The sequence below is a fragment of the Delphinapterus leucas genome, chromosome 4, assembly GCF_059928025.1.
Source record: "Delphinapterus leucas isolate spDelLeu-1000000601 "Yukka" chromosome 4, BTC_Dleu_Yukka2, whole genome shotgun sequence".
Classification (NCBI taxonomy): domain Eukaryota; kingdom Metazoa; phylum Chordata; class Mammalia; order Artiodactyla; family Monodontidae; genus Delphinapterus; species Delphinapterus leucas.
In genome coordinates, this window is record NC_143132.1 from 83,371,237 (window position 1) to 83,390,858 (window position 19,622).

Sequence of the window (19,622 nt, forward strand, 5' to 3'; positions counted from 1 at the left end):
TAGGCCTTCGTGGTGAAACACCTCCTGGAGTATACCCAGGACACAGAGTCTAACCTCCAGTACAGCTTGCTGTTAGTCCTGGGCCTCCTCCTGACAGAAATCGTGCGTTCTTGGTCGCTTGCACTGACGTGGGCATTGAATTACCGAACTGGGGTCCGCTTGCGGGGGGCCATCCTGACCATGGCGTTTAAGAAGATCCTTAAGCTGAAGAACATTAAGGAGAAGTCCGTGGGTGAGGTGAGCGAGGGGTGTTTGCTTCAGGGCAGAGAGAAAGCTCCCAACCTGAGCTTTTTCCATCCCTTGGGTCCCCGTTCTGTCCTTCCTCTTCCTCCTGAGGCAGTGCCTGCGTCCTCGCAGTGTCCACTCACTGCTCTTTGTGTCTCGTAGCTCATCAACCTGTGCTCCAACGACGGACAGAGGATGTTCGAGGCAGCTGCCGTTGGCAGCTTGTTGGCTGGAGGACCTGTTATTGCCATCTTGGGCATGATTTATAATGTAATTATTCTGGGACCAACAGGCTTCCTGGGATCAGCTGTTTTTATCCTCTTTTATCCTGCAATGGTGAGTAAGCTTCCTTACCGTATTTTGGCAGCTTCTCTTCAGATGAGTTACTTCCACTGGGCTGTATATAGTAGGCACCACCGAGGTATCACATCCTTGATTGGAAATTTCCTTTAAGCAGGTACCTGGTTTGGAAATGTCTGGAAAGAGCTAGACAGTGTTCAGTCCATACAGGCAGCATTTTGACTTCAGAGGACGTCACATGTCACTTGAATAAAGGCAGTAGCTCCTAAGTGAGATTTAAAAAGGGAGTGTGAGTGAAGGAGGTCATCAGGTGAACCCTGCTTCCCCCAGGTAGCACAGGAGAGGTTGAGTCACGCCACCTCAAGGTGATGCTAACTGATATGGCTCTCCCGCTTCCCTTTGGTAGCATAGCTATCTGTGATTACTCTGAGGACAAATATTTACTTGTCTTAACTCTCTTCCAAAGGATAAGAGTCAAATACTATTTGATTATCATTTAATAGACCACTTTTATTAAAAAGCAGTACAACTACGGGATGCTCACTTTATTTATAATAACCTTAAGCGGATTTATCTCCCAGAGAGACTAGACGGTTCTAACTCTGAATAAGCTCTGATTTGGCATGACATCGCTTTTCCTTTCAGATGTTTGTATCACGGATCACTGCATATTTCAGGAGAAAATGTGTGACCATCACAGATGACCGTGTCCAGAAGATGAATGAAGTCCTTACCTACATTAAATTTATTAAAATGTATGCCTGGGTCAAAGCATTCTCTCAGAGTGTACAAAGTGAGTTTAAAGACTTCATATGTGTAAATGGTAGAAGGATGTTGGCTTCTGTGCTTCCTGAGCACATTAGCTACTGGGAATCCTAATGTCATAGGATCATAATACCTTATGTTCTTAATACTAGCCTATGAGCTTTATGTTGATAGGGATCTTAGAGACTGGCACCCATAACCTCATCTCACAAATGAGGAAATTGAGACCTGAGAAAATTGTTATTTTTCCCAAGATAACTCAGCTGGTTATGAGTAATTCATTCAGTTTCAAAGCCCCCTATCTATACTCTCATCCAGCCCGTAATTTTCTGGTCTGGCTGTGAGGGCATCACAGAAAACAGTATCTAGTGGCGGCTGAGAGCTCCACTTCTGCCCCCACCACTCTGTGTGTGCATGCGCACTGCGGGTAGGTGGGTGTGAGACCCTGGGGGTAGTGCTGGGAGAAGGGCTAGGCTGGAGGTCAGGACAGCTGGACTCTGGGCCTTGCTCTGCCACTCACTCACAGGGGTTTTTTAATTTGGTTTCTTTTCAAATAATTGATTTGTGTTGAGTCACAAGGTTCTCAGTGCCTGCCCCGATCCTGATCCGTAAATTCATTGCAGACATAAACATGTCGTATGTAAATGCCACAAAGTTTGGAGGAATAATTAGCACATTAGCTGGGCATTCCAAAAGATCTCAACAAAAGTTGAAGTCTTGGGCCCTAAAAAAGGTGAATTTAAGAAAAATATATTTAAAGGCACTTTATGGGACTTCCCTGGTGGCACAGTGGTTAAGAATCCTCCTGCCAATGCACGGGACACGGGTTCAAGCTCTGGTCCGGGAAGATCCCACATGCCATGGAGCAACTAAGCCCGTGCACCACAACTACTGAGCCTGCACTCTAGAACCCACAAGTCACAACTACTGAGCCTGTGTGCCACAACTACTGAAGCCCACACGGCTAGAACCCGTGCTCTGCAACAAGAGAAGCCACCGCAATGAGAAGCCCGCGCACCACAACAAAGAGCAGCCCCCGCTCGCTGCTGCAACTAGAGAAAGCCCTAGCGCAGCAACGAAGACCCAACACAGCCATAAATAAATAAATAAATAAATAAATAAATAAATAAATATTTAAAGGCACTTTAGAGTTCAAATGAGAAGACATAGTTACATTTAAATTTAATTTAAATATAAAAGATATGGCTGTTCATTGACCATAATCTCACAGTGAGCTAACCTGAATATGATCCAGTTAAAAAGTTGGTGCAGGGGACTTCCCTGCGGTCTAGTGGTTAAGACTTTGCGCTTCCACCGCAGGGGGCGTGGGTTCCGTTCCTGGTCAGGGAACTAAGATCCCACATGCTGCGTGGCGTGGCCAAAAAATAAAAAAGTAAAAATAAGTTTAAAAGTTGGTGCAATTTTGGGTTGAATAGAAATACAGTGTTCAGATCAAGGAAGGTGTTTTATTTTCACTGCTTGGTTTGTTGACTAAACCTTCAGGAACATTGTGTCCACTTCATAAACTTTAATTATGAGTGGTCAGAAGCATCCAGCAGTGGATTAGGCTCCTTCTTTAAGTAGTGAGTTTGTTGCCAATAGAATGGAACGATTGGGTGCTAACAGGACATCTGCCAAGCCTGTTGGCAGGGTCACCAATGATAGTCCCTTCCGGCTCTCAGATTCTAATTTTCTCAGTTTTATAATCTTCTTTCTGTGACTCCAGTCATCCTTCAGCCCCTGACTTTCTTACCTTTACCTGTGTGTTTTAGCTTGAAAAGAGCATTCTTGCTCATTATAGACTTGGGCAAGTTATGTTACATGTTAAAGCAATGAGTTGAATTTTTTAAAACTATGACTTGAGAGCTGGCTCTCCATATATTTCCCAGTGTTTGGGATAGTGGTAATACCTTTAAAGGTCAGTCCATAGTCTCCCAGAAAAATTACTTTCATGTTTGAAAATTTTTTGAAAATACCTCACCGCTTTATTGTCATACTTCTTACTCCCTGGTCTTTTGTACTCCATGGTTGCTCTGATAATAAGGTTGTCAGTTTTATAAATATTTAAGAAAGATCATTCTGCTTACAAAAATTGTATTTCATTCATCTTCTTCCGATCACCCTTACTGCTTTTTGTGCGAAAGCCTCTATTCTAGCACCAACATACATACAGTAGGCACCCTAGTAAATCTTAGTTCCTTTTTAATTCTCCATTATGGTTGTATAGTCTTTCTTATAAGTACTTAACCTAGAAATAAACAACCAGGGAAGCAAACAAAACTGCCACTAGCAGATATGACTCATGTGTTCATTCCTTCTAAACAAAAGAAATTTGCAAAAAGAATTAGACTAAGGCAGAAGATGACCATTGTACTGAGAAGTAGTGACCGTTTTCTGTTAGATTCATTCCTGTGACTTGATGCATTTCAAACCTCAAGCTTGTGTGCCAGCTTTTGTGATTGCAATTGATGGCCATATTGACCTAGTTTTTTGCATCGTAAATGTTACAGGGTCGTTTTAAAACCCATGGTGGCTGAAGACCTACCAAGTCTTGTTTGGTGACAGAGGAGCAATATCCCATGGTTTCTTTCGACTTGCTTTTTAGAAACTGGCTTGCTTTTTATTCTTAGAAATCCGAGAGGAGGAACGTCGGATGTTGGAAAAAGCCGGGTACTTTCAGAGCATCACCGTCGGTGTGGCTCCCATTGTGATGGTGATCGCCAGTGTTGTGACCTTCTCTGTTCACATGACCCTTGGCTTTGATCTGACAGCAGCACAGGTCAGTGAGCCCTCAGGGCTTGGGGACGTTTTAGAAATACCACATATAGAGATGCTCTGGCCCTCCGGTTACTAGATTTGGATTTCTTTCATTCATGCGGTTAATCTGAGAAGTGGAAGAGTGGGGATTTAGCCGCAGTGCACAAATAAGTGTACGGGTTGTTTTACAACTTTGGGTTTAATTCTGAAAATACAGGTCGTTGTTTGATTCAGGTTCACTGAGAATTTTAATTAGAGGTCTCAAAAACTCTACCTTAAAAAATATATATCTGAAATATATCTGACTCTTACCAACATCTGACAGTCCAGTTACAGCCCTGCTTCAACCTGAAAGGAAATTGATGACGTCGTGTTACTTTAGTCGCATAGCCTCATCAGGCTCAGTTTCTTCTCTTTTCCTATTTTCAGGCTTTCACAGTGGTGACTGTCTTCAATTCCATGACTTTTGCTTTGAAAGTTACACCGTTCTCAGTAAAGTCCCTCTCAGAAGCGTCCGTTGCTGTCGACAGATTTAAGGTAAGTGGCTCCCTTCCCTCCTCCGTGTCAGGAGCTGTGGCAAAACTAACTGCTACCTTTGTTCCAATGGGCCACATGGGCTGGCTGCACTTGGCTCTTTTCACCTTTAGCCTTTCGGCAAGTTGGTAAGAAAGGGGGCAGTGGAGGAGGCTCAGGGGACCTTGTCAAAGAAATATGAATTTTTACCTTTTGTAGACAGCCTAGTTCTGGGCTTCCAGAATTTCAGTGTTCCCCTTCAGAGCTAGTCCCTTCTGCCTGGACCTAACATGGATATATGTTATAATTTACTGGGTCTTTAAGTGATTCAAACCTAGGCAATTAGAATTATCAGGAGGCTGTCAACTTTTTCTCACCTTGATCTGCATCTACCTCTACCAAAATACTGTCGGGAATAAGCTCTTTTTGATTCTTTTGCCTGCCCTGTGGTTGCCACTCATGATACAGGTAATGCAGTGACATGGGAATAGTCATAAGACTAGATCATACTGAGAACTGCAGTTAAGTACGTATCAGGGTTTTTTTTTTCCTTGCAGGTGGTTAGTTGATTGTGCCTTGACTGTGTTTTTTGTGCCTTCAGAATAATACAAATACATGATACAAGAGGTAGATATATTTGGGAGGGTGGAGGGAGATAGATATTTGAAAGTGGCTAATACTTAAAAAAAAAATAAAATGTCCAGCACCTGTGTGGCTGGACTCTCTTGACAAAGCCACTGCAGAGAGTAGCTCCTGCTAATTCTTCTTGGCTGCTGAGAGCAATACAAAAGCAAGGTCAGTACCTTGAAGGCTTGAAGCTCAGGTGTTTGAGGGATTAATATCATCACCTTAGGTGTTCAGGAGAAAACAAATTGGGTTTTCCTCTTAAGAAGCATGGAGAATAGCTTCCCAAGATTTATTTATATTTTACTTGTTTATAGTTAACCAGGTGAATTTTGTTTGGTCAAGAAAGCTAGTCCTCAAGAGTGTGCCCCCCGACCCTAGCCCCAAGCCCTCCCTCACCCCAGCCTGGCTACTAGAAGGCCAAGATCCAGAGCCACGTGAAAAGAAATGGTCTAATTGTAATCAGAGCCTTATTTTGCAGAACGCACAATATCTAGTTTTGAAGAACGCAGATTTTTTTTTGTAAATTTAAAAAATCTTATTGGCTCTATTCAGTGATTCATGAATTGGGCAACATCCAATCTAGCAACTAGAAGGAGCTCCGAGGAGCTGTACAAGATGAAAGACTTTTATAGGTAGAAGGGAGCAGGAACAAGGAAGTTATTCTAGGCAGAAAATCGCATTGGTTATTACAAGGTTACCTTCCTTTAGGGGATGGCAGGGGTCTATCAGGCAGGTTACCTAACTAGTGCTGATCAGGTGATTCCTGATTGACTTGTTTAATATTCCCTTTCTGGGAGAGCTGAAACTATAGTTAAGTCTCAGTTTGGTGACATGGGGCTTAGCATAAGTGACTCCATTTGGGGCCTGTTGTCTTGTTTTTAACAGCCCACAGGAAGCAGACCAGAGCTCATCCTAAATGGATCAATTTCCTCCTAAAAGAAAAACACAACATTTTATATAGGATTTAACCAAGACCTAGAGTCTCATAATATAATATTCAAAATGCCCAGGATACAATCCAACATTACTCTGCATACAAAGAAAGTCTAGATACTGAGATGACCCAAATGTTGGAATTATCAGAAAAAGACCTTAGAAATGAAAAGGTAGAAAGTCTCAGCAGAGAAATAGAAGATATAGAAAATAACCAAATAAAAAAATTTTAAGCTAAGAAAATATATTAATCAAAAATTGAAAATATATTGGATGGACTTAGTAGCAGAATACAGGTGACAAAGGAAGTCTGTGAACTTGAAGATAGATCAGTTGAAATTATCTGTGATAAGCAGAATGTCCACCCCTAAGGCAGATGTTTTGAGCATAAATTTGTCCCCCTATTTGTTTCTCTGTCCTTTTTAGTGAATGGCTTTGGTGGCATTTTGGACGAAGGAATAGGAATTTATAGTACAGATTTGTTCACACACCACCCCAACCCCCTTATTTCTCGAGAGCTCTCTTCTTCTCACTTACTAGTGAGAACCTGTTTTAGCAGGTGGCTTTTCACGCTACAGATCCTTCCTCTATCCAGGAAGCTTCAGAGTTAATAATAGAAGCAAAATCACCCCCAGCTCTGTTGTATGCCTCATGAGAATGAGTCTCATTCTAGCTAATTCCTCTTGGCAAATCTCCTCCTTCCCCCCCGCCTCCACTTCTGGGAGGATGATAACTTTAGAAAGGCAGTGAGAAGCCACGTTATAACTTTTCTGATAAGACAGTCACCAGTATAGTGTTGCCAGGTTTAGCAAATAAAACCACAGGCCACCCAGTCAATAACTGCATGAGACGTACTTCTACTAAAAGACTATTCATTATTTATCTGGAATCAAAATTTAACTAGGCATCCTGTATTTTATCTGGCAACCCTATGAGTAGTCTCCTCTTCTGCTCAAAAGATACATTCTGGTTTGATTGCTTCAGTGAGTAAGAGTAGTGTTTCGATGTAAAGTTGAGGTTTATGGTTTATGTATCTCTAAGATTCTGTTGTCCTGGCAGGTGCAAATCCAAGTAGATATAAATTTAGGTGTGTGGGGCGCTTGTGTGCCTCAGCATGTCCAGGCAGAGCGACCTGAAGCTGAAATCCTTCTGGGAGGAGTGCGGGGCTGCAGGGAGCCTGTGGGAAGGGAAAGTGTGGACGAGCTGTGCAAGCCAGAGGCACTAGCATAGTTTTTATAGTGCATGAGGCCTACAAGACCCATTTAGTAACTCTTTAGGAGAGAGAAATGATGGGAATTCTGTCAGCATATGGCTTCACTCTGTGAAGGTGGGCAGAATATTTGGCATGTTATTCTCAGCCCAGTCTCTTAGGAAGGCTCTGAGCAAATGAAACCAATGGCTCTCTTCAGAAAACTGAACTTTAAAAAAAAAAACTACTTTTTTTAAAGGTTGACCAAGAGTGAAGATTATCTAGGAGATTTAGAAACATGACATTTCTGGGAAGATCAGGGATTGGGAATGGATAGGAGACGTGGCAATTTAGGGATGCAAAGAGCAAGCTTAAGAGTTTAGGATTTAGGAGAAAGAGCTTTGCTCTTAGGCAAGGGGATTATATGGTACATTTAATAGCACCTGCAAACTTTAAAATAGTTAGGGGTTCTCGGTAACTAAGCAAAGAGTCCTGCCATTAAAAGCCATCTTTTCTCTAAAGACTTTCTAACGTTTAAAAAAAATTTTAATCATACTGGGAATCCAACCGGGATAGCACCCTATAGGGAAGATCACTGGGTTAAGGGAGGTGTCCGAAGTGGGTTCAAAGTCATGGGCACATGTTGGTCCTGGGCAGAGGTTTTAAGGTCACTGTTTCAGATCTAATTTCAGAGACATTTAGCTTTTCAAGCATTCCATTTCTCTTCCCCTGATATACCTCAGTGGGACTTGGGGAATGAGTGGGAGGGAAGAGTCTTTCTTTCTTCCCAAGGATGTTTCTGAGGGAGATACCCTTCCCTTCCACGCAAGCCCTTTGTCTGAATTCTCACAAGTTCCGAGGCAGGACTTGGAAAACATGAGAACTTGTTGGCGAGAAGATGTACTCCGCCGTCAATAAAACCTTAGGTACTCCTTTCTAACCGGAGCGAGCTAGGCCTGGTCACAATCTCAGCGCTGCCTCTCCCCCCGACATGTGCACGAGGGAAGTGCCTAGGCTTGGGGGTTCTGCAGGAGTGGTCTGGAAGGCAGACAGAGTGATGAGGGTCTGGGCAGGGGAGCAGCGTGGCCGCCCTTTGGTTTCCCTGCTTGCATTTTACTACCTGCTACTCAGCGACTCATGAGTGAGAACAGGGGCTGCAGACCAGTCAGTTAAATAGCCCTTGGCCCACATTAGACCGGTGGAGAAGGAAAGAGTAGTTTAGCATGTAACTGGTAGCGTCGAGTGTTGGGCCAGTTAAGTAGGCCCCTGTCCATCCCGAGGGTGTCCCCACACTCCCGTGACCTCTCCGTGGGCCTGAGGCTGGGCTACACTAATGAGCTACCTTTTGCCCTTCAGCTTCCTTCCACTGTATAGCCTGATGTGTTTTGCTTCGTGAGTGTACGCCCTAGGCTTGTCTCCCTGGTCTTGATCCAGTGTCTCATCTTTGCACCTCTCTCACAACTCCTATCAGAGTTTGTTTCTAATGGAAGAGGTTCACATGATACAGAAAAAACCAGCCAGCCCTCACATCACGATAGAGATGAAAAATGCCACCTTGGCATGGGACTCCTCCCACTCCAGTCTCCAGAACTCACCCAAGCTGACCCCCAAAACGAAAAAAGACAAGAGGGCTGCCAGGGGCAAGAAAGAGAAGGTGAGGCAGCTGCAGCCCACTGAGCATCAGGCGGTGCTGGCAGAGCAGAAGGGCCACCTCCTCCTGGACAGTGACGAGCGGCCCAGTCCTGAGGAGGAAGAGGGCAAGCACACCCACCTGGGGAACCTCCGCCTGCAGAGGACGCTGTACAACATCGACTTGGAAATTGAAGAGGTAACCATCTACCAGGTGTCTATCCTGGCAGGGGTAGGCAGCTGCCAGTCCTTTTAGCAAAGGGCTTTCTCTCTGGGAGTGGTTTTGAACTAAAGAGCAAATCTGGCCAGTTCCACCTCTAGAAGGGATATTTAGGCATTTAATGATAGAAATGAATAACAACTGCTCTCATGAGATACTCATTTTATAAGCAAGGAAATGAAGCATTTGAGCAGGTTTTCCACAATTTTGCCCTGAATAGATTTGATTTAGTTGTATGTGAGCGGTAATAATGATTTCTAGTTATTGTAGCTCTGTGTGAGCTTCTTATTAGCACTGGGCTGTGCATAGCACGGAACCTGACATATAATAGGTACTCTCAGTGATGCTGTGCTCAGCAATTCTATTGTAACTTTATTTTTTAATGTAAGGAAAGGATCGTTATGGTATATGATGTCACGGCCCAGGTAACACAGGACTAGAGTCTCCCACAGGTCCTCCTATAGAGAGTGGCTGCCATAGACACTTCAGGGTCAAGGCTTTTAAAATACAGAACATGACTGGGAGCCAGCGCCATGTTGAGGGCTGCGGCAGCCAGAGGGTCCCAGGTGTATATATATCTACTCATTCCATTTTTGAGTGCCAACTCCCTGCCAGGCACTGTTACAGAGTTGTGGATAGAGCAGTGAAAAACCAAATAGGCCCAAATCCCTGCCCTCCTGGAGTTTACCTTCTTCTGAGCAAAGATAGATGGTAAACAAGTAAAAGGGCTAAGAAGAAAGGGAATAGAGTGCTTGCTGGGGCGGGGTGGGGGTAGCAGGTGTGGTCAATTTAAATAGGCCTCTTAAGGGAAGGCCTCACTTAAACTAATATCCCACCTGCCATGCGGCCCAGCCAAAAACAGAAAAAAAAAAGTAATAACAGGCATAATGCATTTGTTACAAATCGAAGGCTTCTGGCAACCCTGCATCAAGCAAGCCTGGAGGCATTTTTCCGTCAGCATTTGCTTACTTCATGTCGCTGTCACGTTTTGGTAATTCTCAAAATATTTCAAACCCTCCACCAGCAAAAAGATTATGCCTCATTGAAGACTCAGATGATGGTTAGCATTTTTTAGTAATAAAGTGTTTTTAAATTGGTATTTACATTGTTTTTCTTAGACATAATGTAATTGCACGTTTAGTAGACTAAAGTATAGCGTAAACATAACTTATATATACACCGGGAAACCAAAACATTTGTGTGACTCGCTTCATTGCGATATTTGCTTTACTGCGGTGGTCTGGAAGCAGACCCACAATATGTCCAAGGTATGCCTGTATTTGAGCAAAGCCTTGAAGGAGCGAGCCATATGGATACGTGGAGGAAGAAGAGCATTCAGGCAGAGGGAACAGAAGCACAAAGGCCCCGAGTGTGCAGTGTGCCTGTCACAAGAGCAGACTGAGCATGGGAGAGAGGGGAGGGTGGTGAGGGCAGAGAGGCTTGGGGTGCCAGAGCCTCCTGGAATGATTTCCGCTTTACTCTGAATGGATAGAGAAGCTGTTAGGGGGTTTGGAGGAGAAGAGTGACGTGATCTGACTTATGTATGAAGAGAATCATTCTAGCTTCTGGATTCAGAAGAGTATGTAGGGAAACAAGGAGGGAAGTGAGAAGAACCAAGGAAAAACATAAGAGTTTTCTGGACCAAGGGTGGTGGTAATGGAGGTGGTAAGGAATGTTCATCTACTTAATTGGAAGTGGGCTTAGGGGGTACTAATGCGGTGTGAGGCCTGTTACACAGATCCAGAGCTGGACTAAAGGGAAAACAAAAAGCTCCCAGCTCTTGGAAGCTATAGATAAGAGCTGGGGGAGACGGTCCTCTATGAGACCACCTGCAACAACTAGCATGGTTCATCCCTGGCGGGCACACAAGTCAGTTTTTATAGCTCCAATTAACTTTTTTTTAAATTAATTTTTAAATTTTTGCCTGTGTTGGGTCTTTGTTGCTGCACAAGGGCTTTCTCTAGTTGTGGCGAGCGGGGGCTACTCTTCGTTGCGGTGCACGGGCTTCTCATTATGGTGGCTTCTCGTTGCAGAGCATGGGCTCTAGGCTCACGGGCTTCAGTAGTTGCGGCACACGGGCTCAGTAGTTGTGGCTCGCGGGTTCTAGAGCACAGGCTCAGTAGTTGTGGCGCACAGGCTTAGTTGCTCCGCGGCATGTGGGATCTTCCCGGACCAGGGCTCAAACCCCTGTCCCCTGCATTGGCAGGCAGATTCTTAACCAGTGTGCCACCAGGGAAGTCCAGACTTCAATTAACTTTTAACAGCAGGCTCCTTATTTAATAACAATTATCTTGATTGAGGCAACTATATCACATCGCTGATCAGCTCTATTAGAGGATTATTCCTTGTAATCAGCTGAAATTTACTCTTCTCCTTTCTATCTGTTGATCCTCCTTCTGCCCTTTACCGTCCACGTTCACATGACAGACCTTTAGCTATTTGAAGAGATACCACAATTCCCCCAGCCCCCCTCTTTAGGGAAGAGGTAGGAAGTTAATATTCACCTGATGTCTTCTGTGCCCCAGGCACTTACTTCATTGTTGACATCTTTAGTGACCATTTAGTCATCGGAACAGCGTTTTCTCTGTTAACCTGACCGACCTGAGCAGAGTCTGAGCCTGTGACTTGGTCTCCTCATCATGATCGGGCTGTAATCTTTCAACCTCCTGAACCATGTCAAAAACTTTGTCCAATATACTTTTATTAAGTACCAGACACTGTGTTTGGACCTGCAAGGATGGCTCCTTCCAAGTTGCCCAAAGCTCAGTTAGAGAGACAGTATTCATTTAAGTAATAAGACCAAGTCCACACAATTGGAAAGTGCTGGTGGAGCTGGGATTCAAATCAAGACCTGTCTGCCTCCAGAATCCACGCTCTTTCCACACCACCACTCTCCATGCCTCTCCTCGCTGCCAGTCTTGAGGCAACAGAGTGTTGCTGAACAAGTGGCCCTGTTAAAATCATCTGTCTGTTCTTGAAAATGTTTAACACTGCCCGTGGAAAACTCATCATTTTGCCTGAGGATATTCAGTTAATCACAGGCTTGGTTTTCCACTTTCATGTGGGATTGATGGTAAAAATATGCCCTCAGATTCTTGGAGGTGTTTTGTAGAAAAATGGAAACAACAGTGCACAGTGCACATAATTTTTATGAAAATGATTTATAGACCCTGGAGAAAAAAAATCATATAAAATAAAATGAAAATAAAGTAATTTTCAAGAATCCTGTCCTCTCTTCCAAAAACAACAAGAAAAATAAACAAGTTATCAAAAAGCATGGGTTACCAACAAAGTAGGAAAGGGGGTAGGCCTTTCTAAAAGTGATGTGGGATACCTTAATGTCTGTCACATATTTAATTTTTCCAAAAGGCTTACACATCTGTTACCTCAGTGCATCCCCACAGAAACCCTATGACGTGGGTGGCTGATGAGGGAGAAAAGAGGTAAGTGACTTGCTGGGTCCTCAGGATGACATTCCCATAGTGATGGACTGTCAACATTTTTTTCTTGAAAGAAATCCGAAGTCCTAGAGATGAATGGTCAGTAGTGCTTTAACGACCTTCCTCTCTCGTGTGCTTTGTCCAGGGTAAACTGGTTGGAATCTGTGGCAGTGTGGGAAGTGGAAAAACCTCTCTCATTTCATCCATTTTAGGCCAGGTAAGATTTTGTGATTGTCCTTGGCATTTTCTGCTTCTTTCTCTGGATTCTGCTTAGCCAGAGTGTCAGGAAAAATGAACTTATTTCCTGAAGAGAGTCAGGAAAGGTGGAAACAAAATGACCCTAGGTCTGTATCATACCCCGCCCCCTGCCTTTCCTACTCCTTAACAACAGCACTGTATCTGGAAGGGGGCTGAATGACTGATTGGTACCCAGCTGGAGTCATTTGTTTCTCTTGCCTTCTTTTATTCAGCATGTATTTACTGAGTGCCATAGGTATGCCGGACAGTGTGTTGGGAAATGTCAGAGGTAAGGGATGGACAGCTGGAGTCATTTGTTTCTCTTGCCTTCTTTTATTCAGCATGTATTTACTGAGTGCCATAGGTATGCCGGACAGTGTGTTGGGAAATGTCAGAGGTAAGGGATGGACAGACTGCAGACTGCCAACGAATGGACCAGCCTCACCAGCCTCCCTCTCAGAGAGAGAGCCTTCAGGATTTGATCTAGAAATAAAGACCCACTCCGTTTTCAGCCTAACCATTGAAAGAATTATGCCCTCAAGGAGTCCATGCTCTGGGACTTCCCTGGAGGTCCAGTGGTTAAGACTCCATGCTCCCACTGCAGGGCGCGTGGGTTTGATCCCTGGTTGCGGAATCAAGATCCCGCATGCCACGTGGCGCTGCCCAAAAAAAAAAAGGAGTGTCCATAGTCTGATTGGGGTGCTAGGCCTTCTAGACACACAAGCACAGCACAGGGCAGTGAGTGGATAGTGCTCAGAGGGCCCGGAAGAAGGCTGTCGGCATTTGGATTAAACTAGCTTGACTTGTTGGGTGAGATGAGGATAAACTTAAGGTTATTCCTCCTGATGGATGAAGTCCTCTGAGTCATTTTTCCATATTGAGGAAATTAAACAAATGGGAGAAGGGGCTGGGGAAGATGGTTTTGTAGCGTCCAGTCTGTGGAATATTTGGTCCTGTTCAGCATCACTGTCACGGTTGATGGAGTTGTGGCTCTCCTCTAGAGCAGTGGAGCCCGGGGTGGTCTGAGGAAGCCTGTATTCAAATCGTCTGGAGGTGCAGCTTCCCACCCACACCTGCTTCTGCCTTATGAGGCTGTACAGTGGCTGGGCTCAGCCAGTGGTCTTCGTAAAAAGCCAAAGACCTCCTATGTGATTTCTGATCATCAGCCAGATTTCAGGGCCAGTGATGAGAGACACAGGTGGAGTGAAGGGGAAGGAAGGGTTAGTGGGCAGCCGTTAAATTGAAAAATGGGTGGGTCTTTGCTTCTGGATCAAATCCTGACAGCCTTCTCTCTGACAGAGAGTCTGGGAATACCGGTCAGCCATGCTTCTTTAGAGTGTAACTCTTTGTTGGCGGTCTGCAGTGTGGGGTGTTTGTACTGTAGCAGCCGAGAGAGCTGGATTTCCACAGTTAGACCCTCAGGGGGTTTCTGAACACTTGAGTGCATTATCAGTGTACTTACCTGTTTGGGGGCAGTTGTGGTACTGTGTTACGGCCTGTGTGTGTACACTGTGCATTACCATGTTTGAGAGGACAAACTTGTATGTGCAGATTGGTTAATGAAACTGTTTCAAGCTATAGCATTCCTAACCCAAGACAAACATCTACTGTTAGTTCCAAAAGGAACACTGAAAGAGCATAAAATGGGTAAATCGATTCATGTGGACCACTGCAATGGAAAACACAATTCAAAGCACATGGCTCATCATGTAGTCTCTGCATGTTGGAGGGGAGGGCCTGTCATCATTGTGTAGATACTCAGCAATACTAGTTGATGTCTAACTGGAATTTTTTTCCCTCTGGTCTTCATTTTACAGAAGCAGCTGATGTAGCCAACAGCCTGTATTAATTCTGTGGATGAGTTGACCTGCGCTCATCTTGAGGCAGGGACTAGCTCTAAACCTTTACAGCATACCCCCCAGGGGAATTCTGCAGGGGCCTTCTGCTTGTGCTTCCTTCAATTAGAACAGTTTGCAGTTAGGAAAAAAGGAGGATAATAAAGTAGCTTATGGGTTGCTGAATGAAGTATTTGTTCATTCAAGTCATGGGTTATGCTGGGCTCCCATCACACGTAAGCAAGGAGAACTTTGATTTTCTTGACTGCTGTAGCTACTGCTGTAGCTTTGCTCTCTGTGGAACAAAGGTGAGGTCCAGATTTGGGTTCAAAAAGTATCCAAGGAAATTGCCAAGATTTTCAACTCCGCTGCGGAATGTCGGGGGTTCTGCTGGCTTAGGGTGATGGTTTTGCATTGTGATGCCATTAGATGGTGTCTCTTTCCCTAGATGTCACTTCTAGAGGGCAGCATTGCAGTCAATGGAACCTTCGCTTATGTGGCGCAGCAGGCCTGGATCCTCAATGCCACTCTGAGAGACAACATCCTCTTTGGGAAGGAATTTGATGAAGAAAGGCAAGGAATGTTTGGTTTCTGTCATGCTTTCATCTTGGCTGTGTGAGACACAGGCAGCCCGAGTCAGCAGGCTCTACCCCAACCGTGTCCCTGATGCTGGGTCTCTTTGTGTCCTTCAGATACAACTCTGTGCTGAACAGCTGCTGCCTGAGGCCTGACCTGGCTATCCTTCCCAACAGTGACCTGACGGAGGTACAAGTCTTCTGTCCCTGGTGGGCCAGGGTGTTTAGCAGAGAGGATTCTGGAAGATAGGTGGCAGGGCTATGCCAGAGCCACCTCCTAGGAGTGCATCTTAAATGCATGGGAGAAGAACCTACACGGGAGTTTTACTTTCTCTGGGACTTTATGTTAGGAAAGCATTTGGTCCTTAGGGCAGGAATATCAACACTACCTGGTTTTTTGTTTTTTTGTTTGTTTTTGCTGTACGCGGGCCTCTCACTGTTGTGGCCTCTCCCGTTGCGGAGCACAGGCTCCGGACCCGCAGGCTCAGTGGCCATGGCTCATGGGCCCAGCCGCTCTGCGACATGTGGGATCTTCCCAGACCGGGGCACGAACCCGTGTCCCCTGCATCAGCAGGCAGACCCTCAACCACTGCGCCACCAGGGAAGCCCCAACACTACCTGTTTTAAGCATATAAATATTTCATGTCATGTGGATTTTAAACAAAATCCCATTGTTGGTTCAGAATTCATGTTTTCTACCCTATTCATTTTTTTTTTTTTTTTTTGCGTTATGTGGGCCTTTCACTGTCGTGGCCTCTCCCATTGTGGAGCACAGGCTCCGGACGCACAGGCTTAGTGGCCATGGCTCACGGGCCCAGCCGCTCCGCAGCATGTGGGATCTTCCCGGACCGGGGCACGAACCCGTGTCCCCTGCATCGGCAGGCGGACTCTCAACCACTGCGCCACCAGGGAAGCCCCTACCCTATTCATTTTTAAAACCAAAGTCAAGCATGTGCTTGTTGAGCTTCTTCCCCTGAACTTCATTCTGCCAACTTCCTTACTCACACATGGTTTCTAGAGAGGCCTCTCCCTCTAGAAAGAAAGAGCCCTTAGCACAAACCCGCCTTTCTTTGCTTCTCTGCCCTGGAACAGTTCCCAGAGGCTTGTCTTTGGAACTGGCTAGTGCCTTCAGTGTTGACACTCACCTCCCATGACCTGTCCTGGAGGTCTCTGGGGCTGACTCTTTTATTCAGCTGACTTCAGTTTAAGCCCTCAAACCAGATTTGAATGGTTTGATTAGTTGACTGGTTCTCAGATCCTGGTCCCCTGATTAGCAGCAAATCAGTAGCATCACTGCAGATTCTCAGCCACACCTGAGACCTACTGAATCCAAGACTCTAAGGGTGGGGCTCCACAATATGTTTTAACAAGCCCTGCAGGTAATTCTCATACATGTTCTTATTTGAAAACCTCTGAATTAATTGAATTTTTTTTAAGGATAAGATTTTTTTAAAAATACAGAGCCAGTTGCCGTTTGACAATTGATTTTTTTCATTCGTTTATTTAGTAATATTTATTAAGTGCTTGTTATATGCCGGCTGCATGTGCAGAAGCTGCTGGGGGCACTGGGAATATAAAAGAAAAGGACAATAGTCTGTGTCCTCAAAAAGCTTACAATCGAGAGAGACATCCCGACAAATAGGCACAAAATAGGCTGATGAAAGAGTCCCCTTTCTTTTGGGTGTTAGTGGAGAGGGGGAGGGGAGACTTCACAGAAGAGAGGACGCCAGAATTGAGCAGACACGGTACAGGAGAAGGCATGACAGTGGTGGTGTGTGTTCATAATAGACACACAATTGAAAATGCTCAAATCCCAGGGTATGGAAGGGGGATTGACACTGGGGGCTGAGAGTTGCTGGGAAACCAGGTGGTAAAGGGCCTGCCTTGTCTGCCATATTTGGGGACTTAGATTATGTTCTTTAGGACTAAGCAAGGGTGGGACATGGTCAGCTTTGTGTTTTGGAAAGGTCTTTCTGCCCATGGAGAATGGATTGTAGCGGGACATCAAGAGGGCGTGGTGCGGCTCAGATACAGGATTGGTTAGGAACCAGATGGTGGTGGGAAGGGAGGAGGCATCCGGGCTGATGCCCCCCCAGTTCTGTGTGGGCCCTGGAGGACATGGCAGCACTTCATCCAGGTGGGGAAGTGAAGAGAAGAAGCTGGTTTGGGTGGGGGAGATGTGAGGTGACTGGGGTGATCACTGAGCATTGTTCTGGACTTGAGCTGGAGGCTTCCCGTGCTTTCTGGGCTCCTGTAGATTGGCGAGCGCGGAGCCAACCTGAGTGGTGGGCAGCGCCAGAGGATCAGCCTCGCCCGGGCCTTGTATAGTGACCGAGACATCTACATCCTGGATGACCCCCTCAGTGCCTTAGATGCCCACGTGGGCAACCACATCTTCAACAGTGCTATCCAGAAGCACCTCAAGTCGAAGACGGTTCTGTTCATTACCCACCAGTTACAGGTATGGTGCTTCCTTCCCCAGGCTCCCAACCTTGGCTTGAGAAATCAGAAGCAGGGAGGTGGGCTTGGTCCAGGTACCTTTGTGGGGCTCCTAGAGGTCCCTGGAATCATGAGTGTTCACTTGCTCAGCAAATAGCCCCCTGTTCCATTGTACTAATAAAGCTTGTTATAGCAGATGGCCATCTGAATCAGAGATCCTTGGAGCATGTTAGCTTCTGCATGTAAATCAGTAAGTAAAAGGGCTGAGAGGAGTAGACTGAAAATGGAGTTTGGGTATGAGACAGTTTGGAAAGGGTTGTGTTAACATCTATGCGTGAGTGGGAATTGTTTAGGGAAAACAAGTTCTCCCTCTGTCGTTCCATGACCAGCAGCCACTTCAGAGAGCAGCTCAAGGATGTTACCATCTGCTTTGCATATGTTGTCAAGTCTGGGGGGCTAAGCCCCCATTCTGCCGCAGAAAGACTGTAATTATATGTACTTCTGAGCGCAGGGAAGGGATGTGAGGTTTAATGCAGCCCTTTGTGTGGCTTCATCAGCAGATTTATGTCAAAAATTAGAGGAACTGGTTTTTGAACTACATCACGAGGCAGGACAAACTAAAGCAGGGGTTCTCAGTCTCAGCACAGTGGGGTTTGGGGGCCAGAGAGCTCCCTCCTGTGGGGGGCTTGTCCTGTGCATCCCTGGCCTCTGTCCACCAGATGGCCGTAGTACCCCCTCCCCCCCCAACTGTAACAACCAAAAATGTCTCCAGATATTACAAAGTATCCTCTGGGGGGCTTGTTCACCTCCAGATGAGAACCGCTGAACTAAGGTCTAGGCGTTTGGATATATTCGCACAAGTATCAGCCACACCATGTTGTCCCTGTCTTTGTCTCCAGTACCTGGCTGACTGTGATGAAGTGATCTTCATGAAAGAGGGCTGTATTACAGAAAGAGGCACCCACGAGGAACTGATGAATCTAAATGGTGATTATGCTACCATTTTTAATAACCTGTTGCTGGGAGAGACACCCCCAGTTGAGGTAAGATTCGTGGGGTGTGTGTGTGTGTGTGTGTGTGTGTCTTTCCACAAGAGAGATAGGACCGTAGTGAGTGATGGAGAAATCTCAGCTGAACTCATTGTCCGTGTCTTGTTGGCAGGGGCCCTGTTCTCTGGTGACCAGACTGCTGTGCTTTAGTCCGCATACTGGTTCTATTCTGCGAGGGCAGGGTTGTGGGGTTAGAGAACCGAGATCTTCTGTCACTGAGAGTTTATCAGCAAGGCAATGACAAGGAGAAGGACGTGGGCTCAGTGTGTGCTGCTGTTCAGTCATAACTTAGCTTCCTAAACTCCATCAAATCCTGACTGAAACATTAGGAAGCTCCTTTCTTAATAATCAAATGAATAAGGTGGCAGAGAAGAGACATTAAGTACTGCATACATTTGAAAATTATCTATGGTGTCTTGGCTGCCGACTTGGCACTCATTAACTAGTACCAGCTGTGTCCCAATTCCTGGATTAGGCACTTTATAGCTGTCATCCTGTTCAGCCATTTTAACAGAGCTCTGCGGCCAGATACGATTATCCTCCACTTGTACAGCTGAGGAAACGGGGGCTCAGAAGGGTTCAACAGCCTGCTGGAAAGGTCAGTTCGACTCCAAAGTGCTGCGCTGCCGGGCCTCCTGCAGCAACACGGAAAGCTGGCCGCCCGTTCTGGGCTCTGAGTTAGGCAAAGACAAGGGCGTACGTAGAGCTGGCTCTAGTCTTGACCTTTATATCCTCTGGTCGCCTTGGGTCCTAGGAGTTCACTCAGGCTGGGCTAAAAGCCGCTTCTTAGCTACTAGGTCATTTTGATGTTGAGTAGGATGAAAGCAAAAAGTTATTGGGACCTTTTCTGGGACTCTTATTTCAGTGTTTGGGTATCATCCTGTTTGAT

At 45.6% G+C, this 19,622-nt stretch overlaps 1 protein-coding gene across 1 annotated transcript in view; it reads left to right on the plus strand.

Annotated features, from left to right (window-relative positions):
• ABCC5 (ATP binding cassette subfamily C member 5) overlaps window positions 1–19,622 on the plus strand; it is an 88,856-nt gene that overhangs the window by 33,954 nt on the left and 35,280 nt on the right. Inside the window, exons 6-16 of the mRNA XM_022570960.3 lie at window positions 4–237; window positions 388–561; window positions 1,171–1,318; window positions 3,921–4,069; window positions 4,477–4,584; window positions 8,781–9,137; window positions 12,744–12,815; window positions 15,119–15,243; window positions 15,363–15,435; window positions 17,503–17,706; window positions 18,584–18,727. Coding sequence (XP_022426668.1) covers window positions 4–237; window positions 388–561; window positions 1,171–1,318; window positions 3,921–4,069; window positions 4,477–4,584; window positions 8,781–9,137; window positions 12,744–12,815; window positions 15,119–15,243; window positions 15,363–15,435; window positions 17,503–17,706; window positions 18,584–18,727 — 1,788 coding nt within the window. The remainder of the gene's footprint in view (window positions 1–3; window positions 238–387; window positions 562–1,170; window positions 1,319–3,920; window positions 4,070–4,476; window positions 4,585–8,780; window positions 9,138–12,743; window positions 12,816–15,118; window positions 15,244–15,362; window positions 15,436–17,502; window positions 17,707–18,583; window positions 18,728–19,622) is intronic.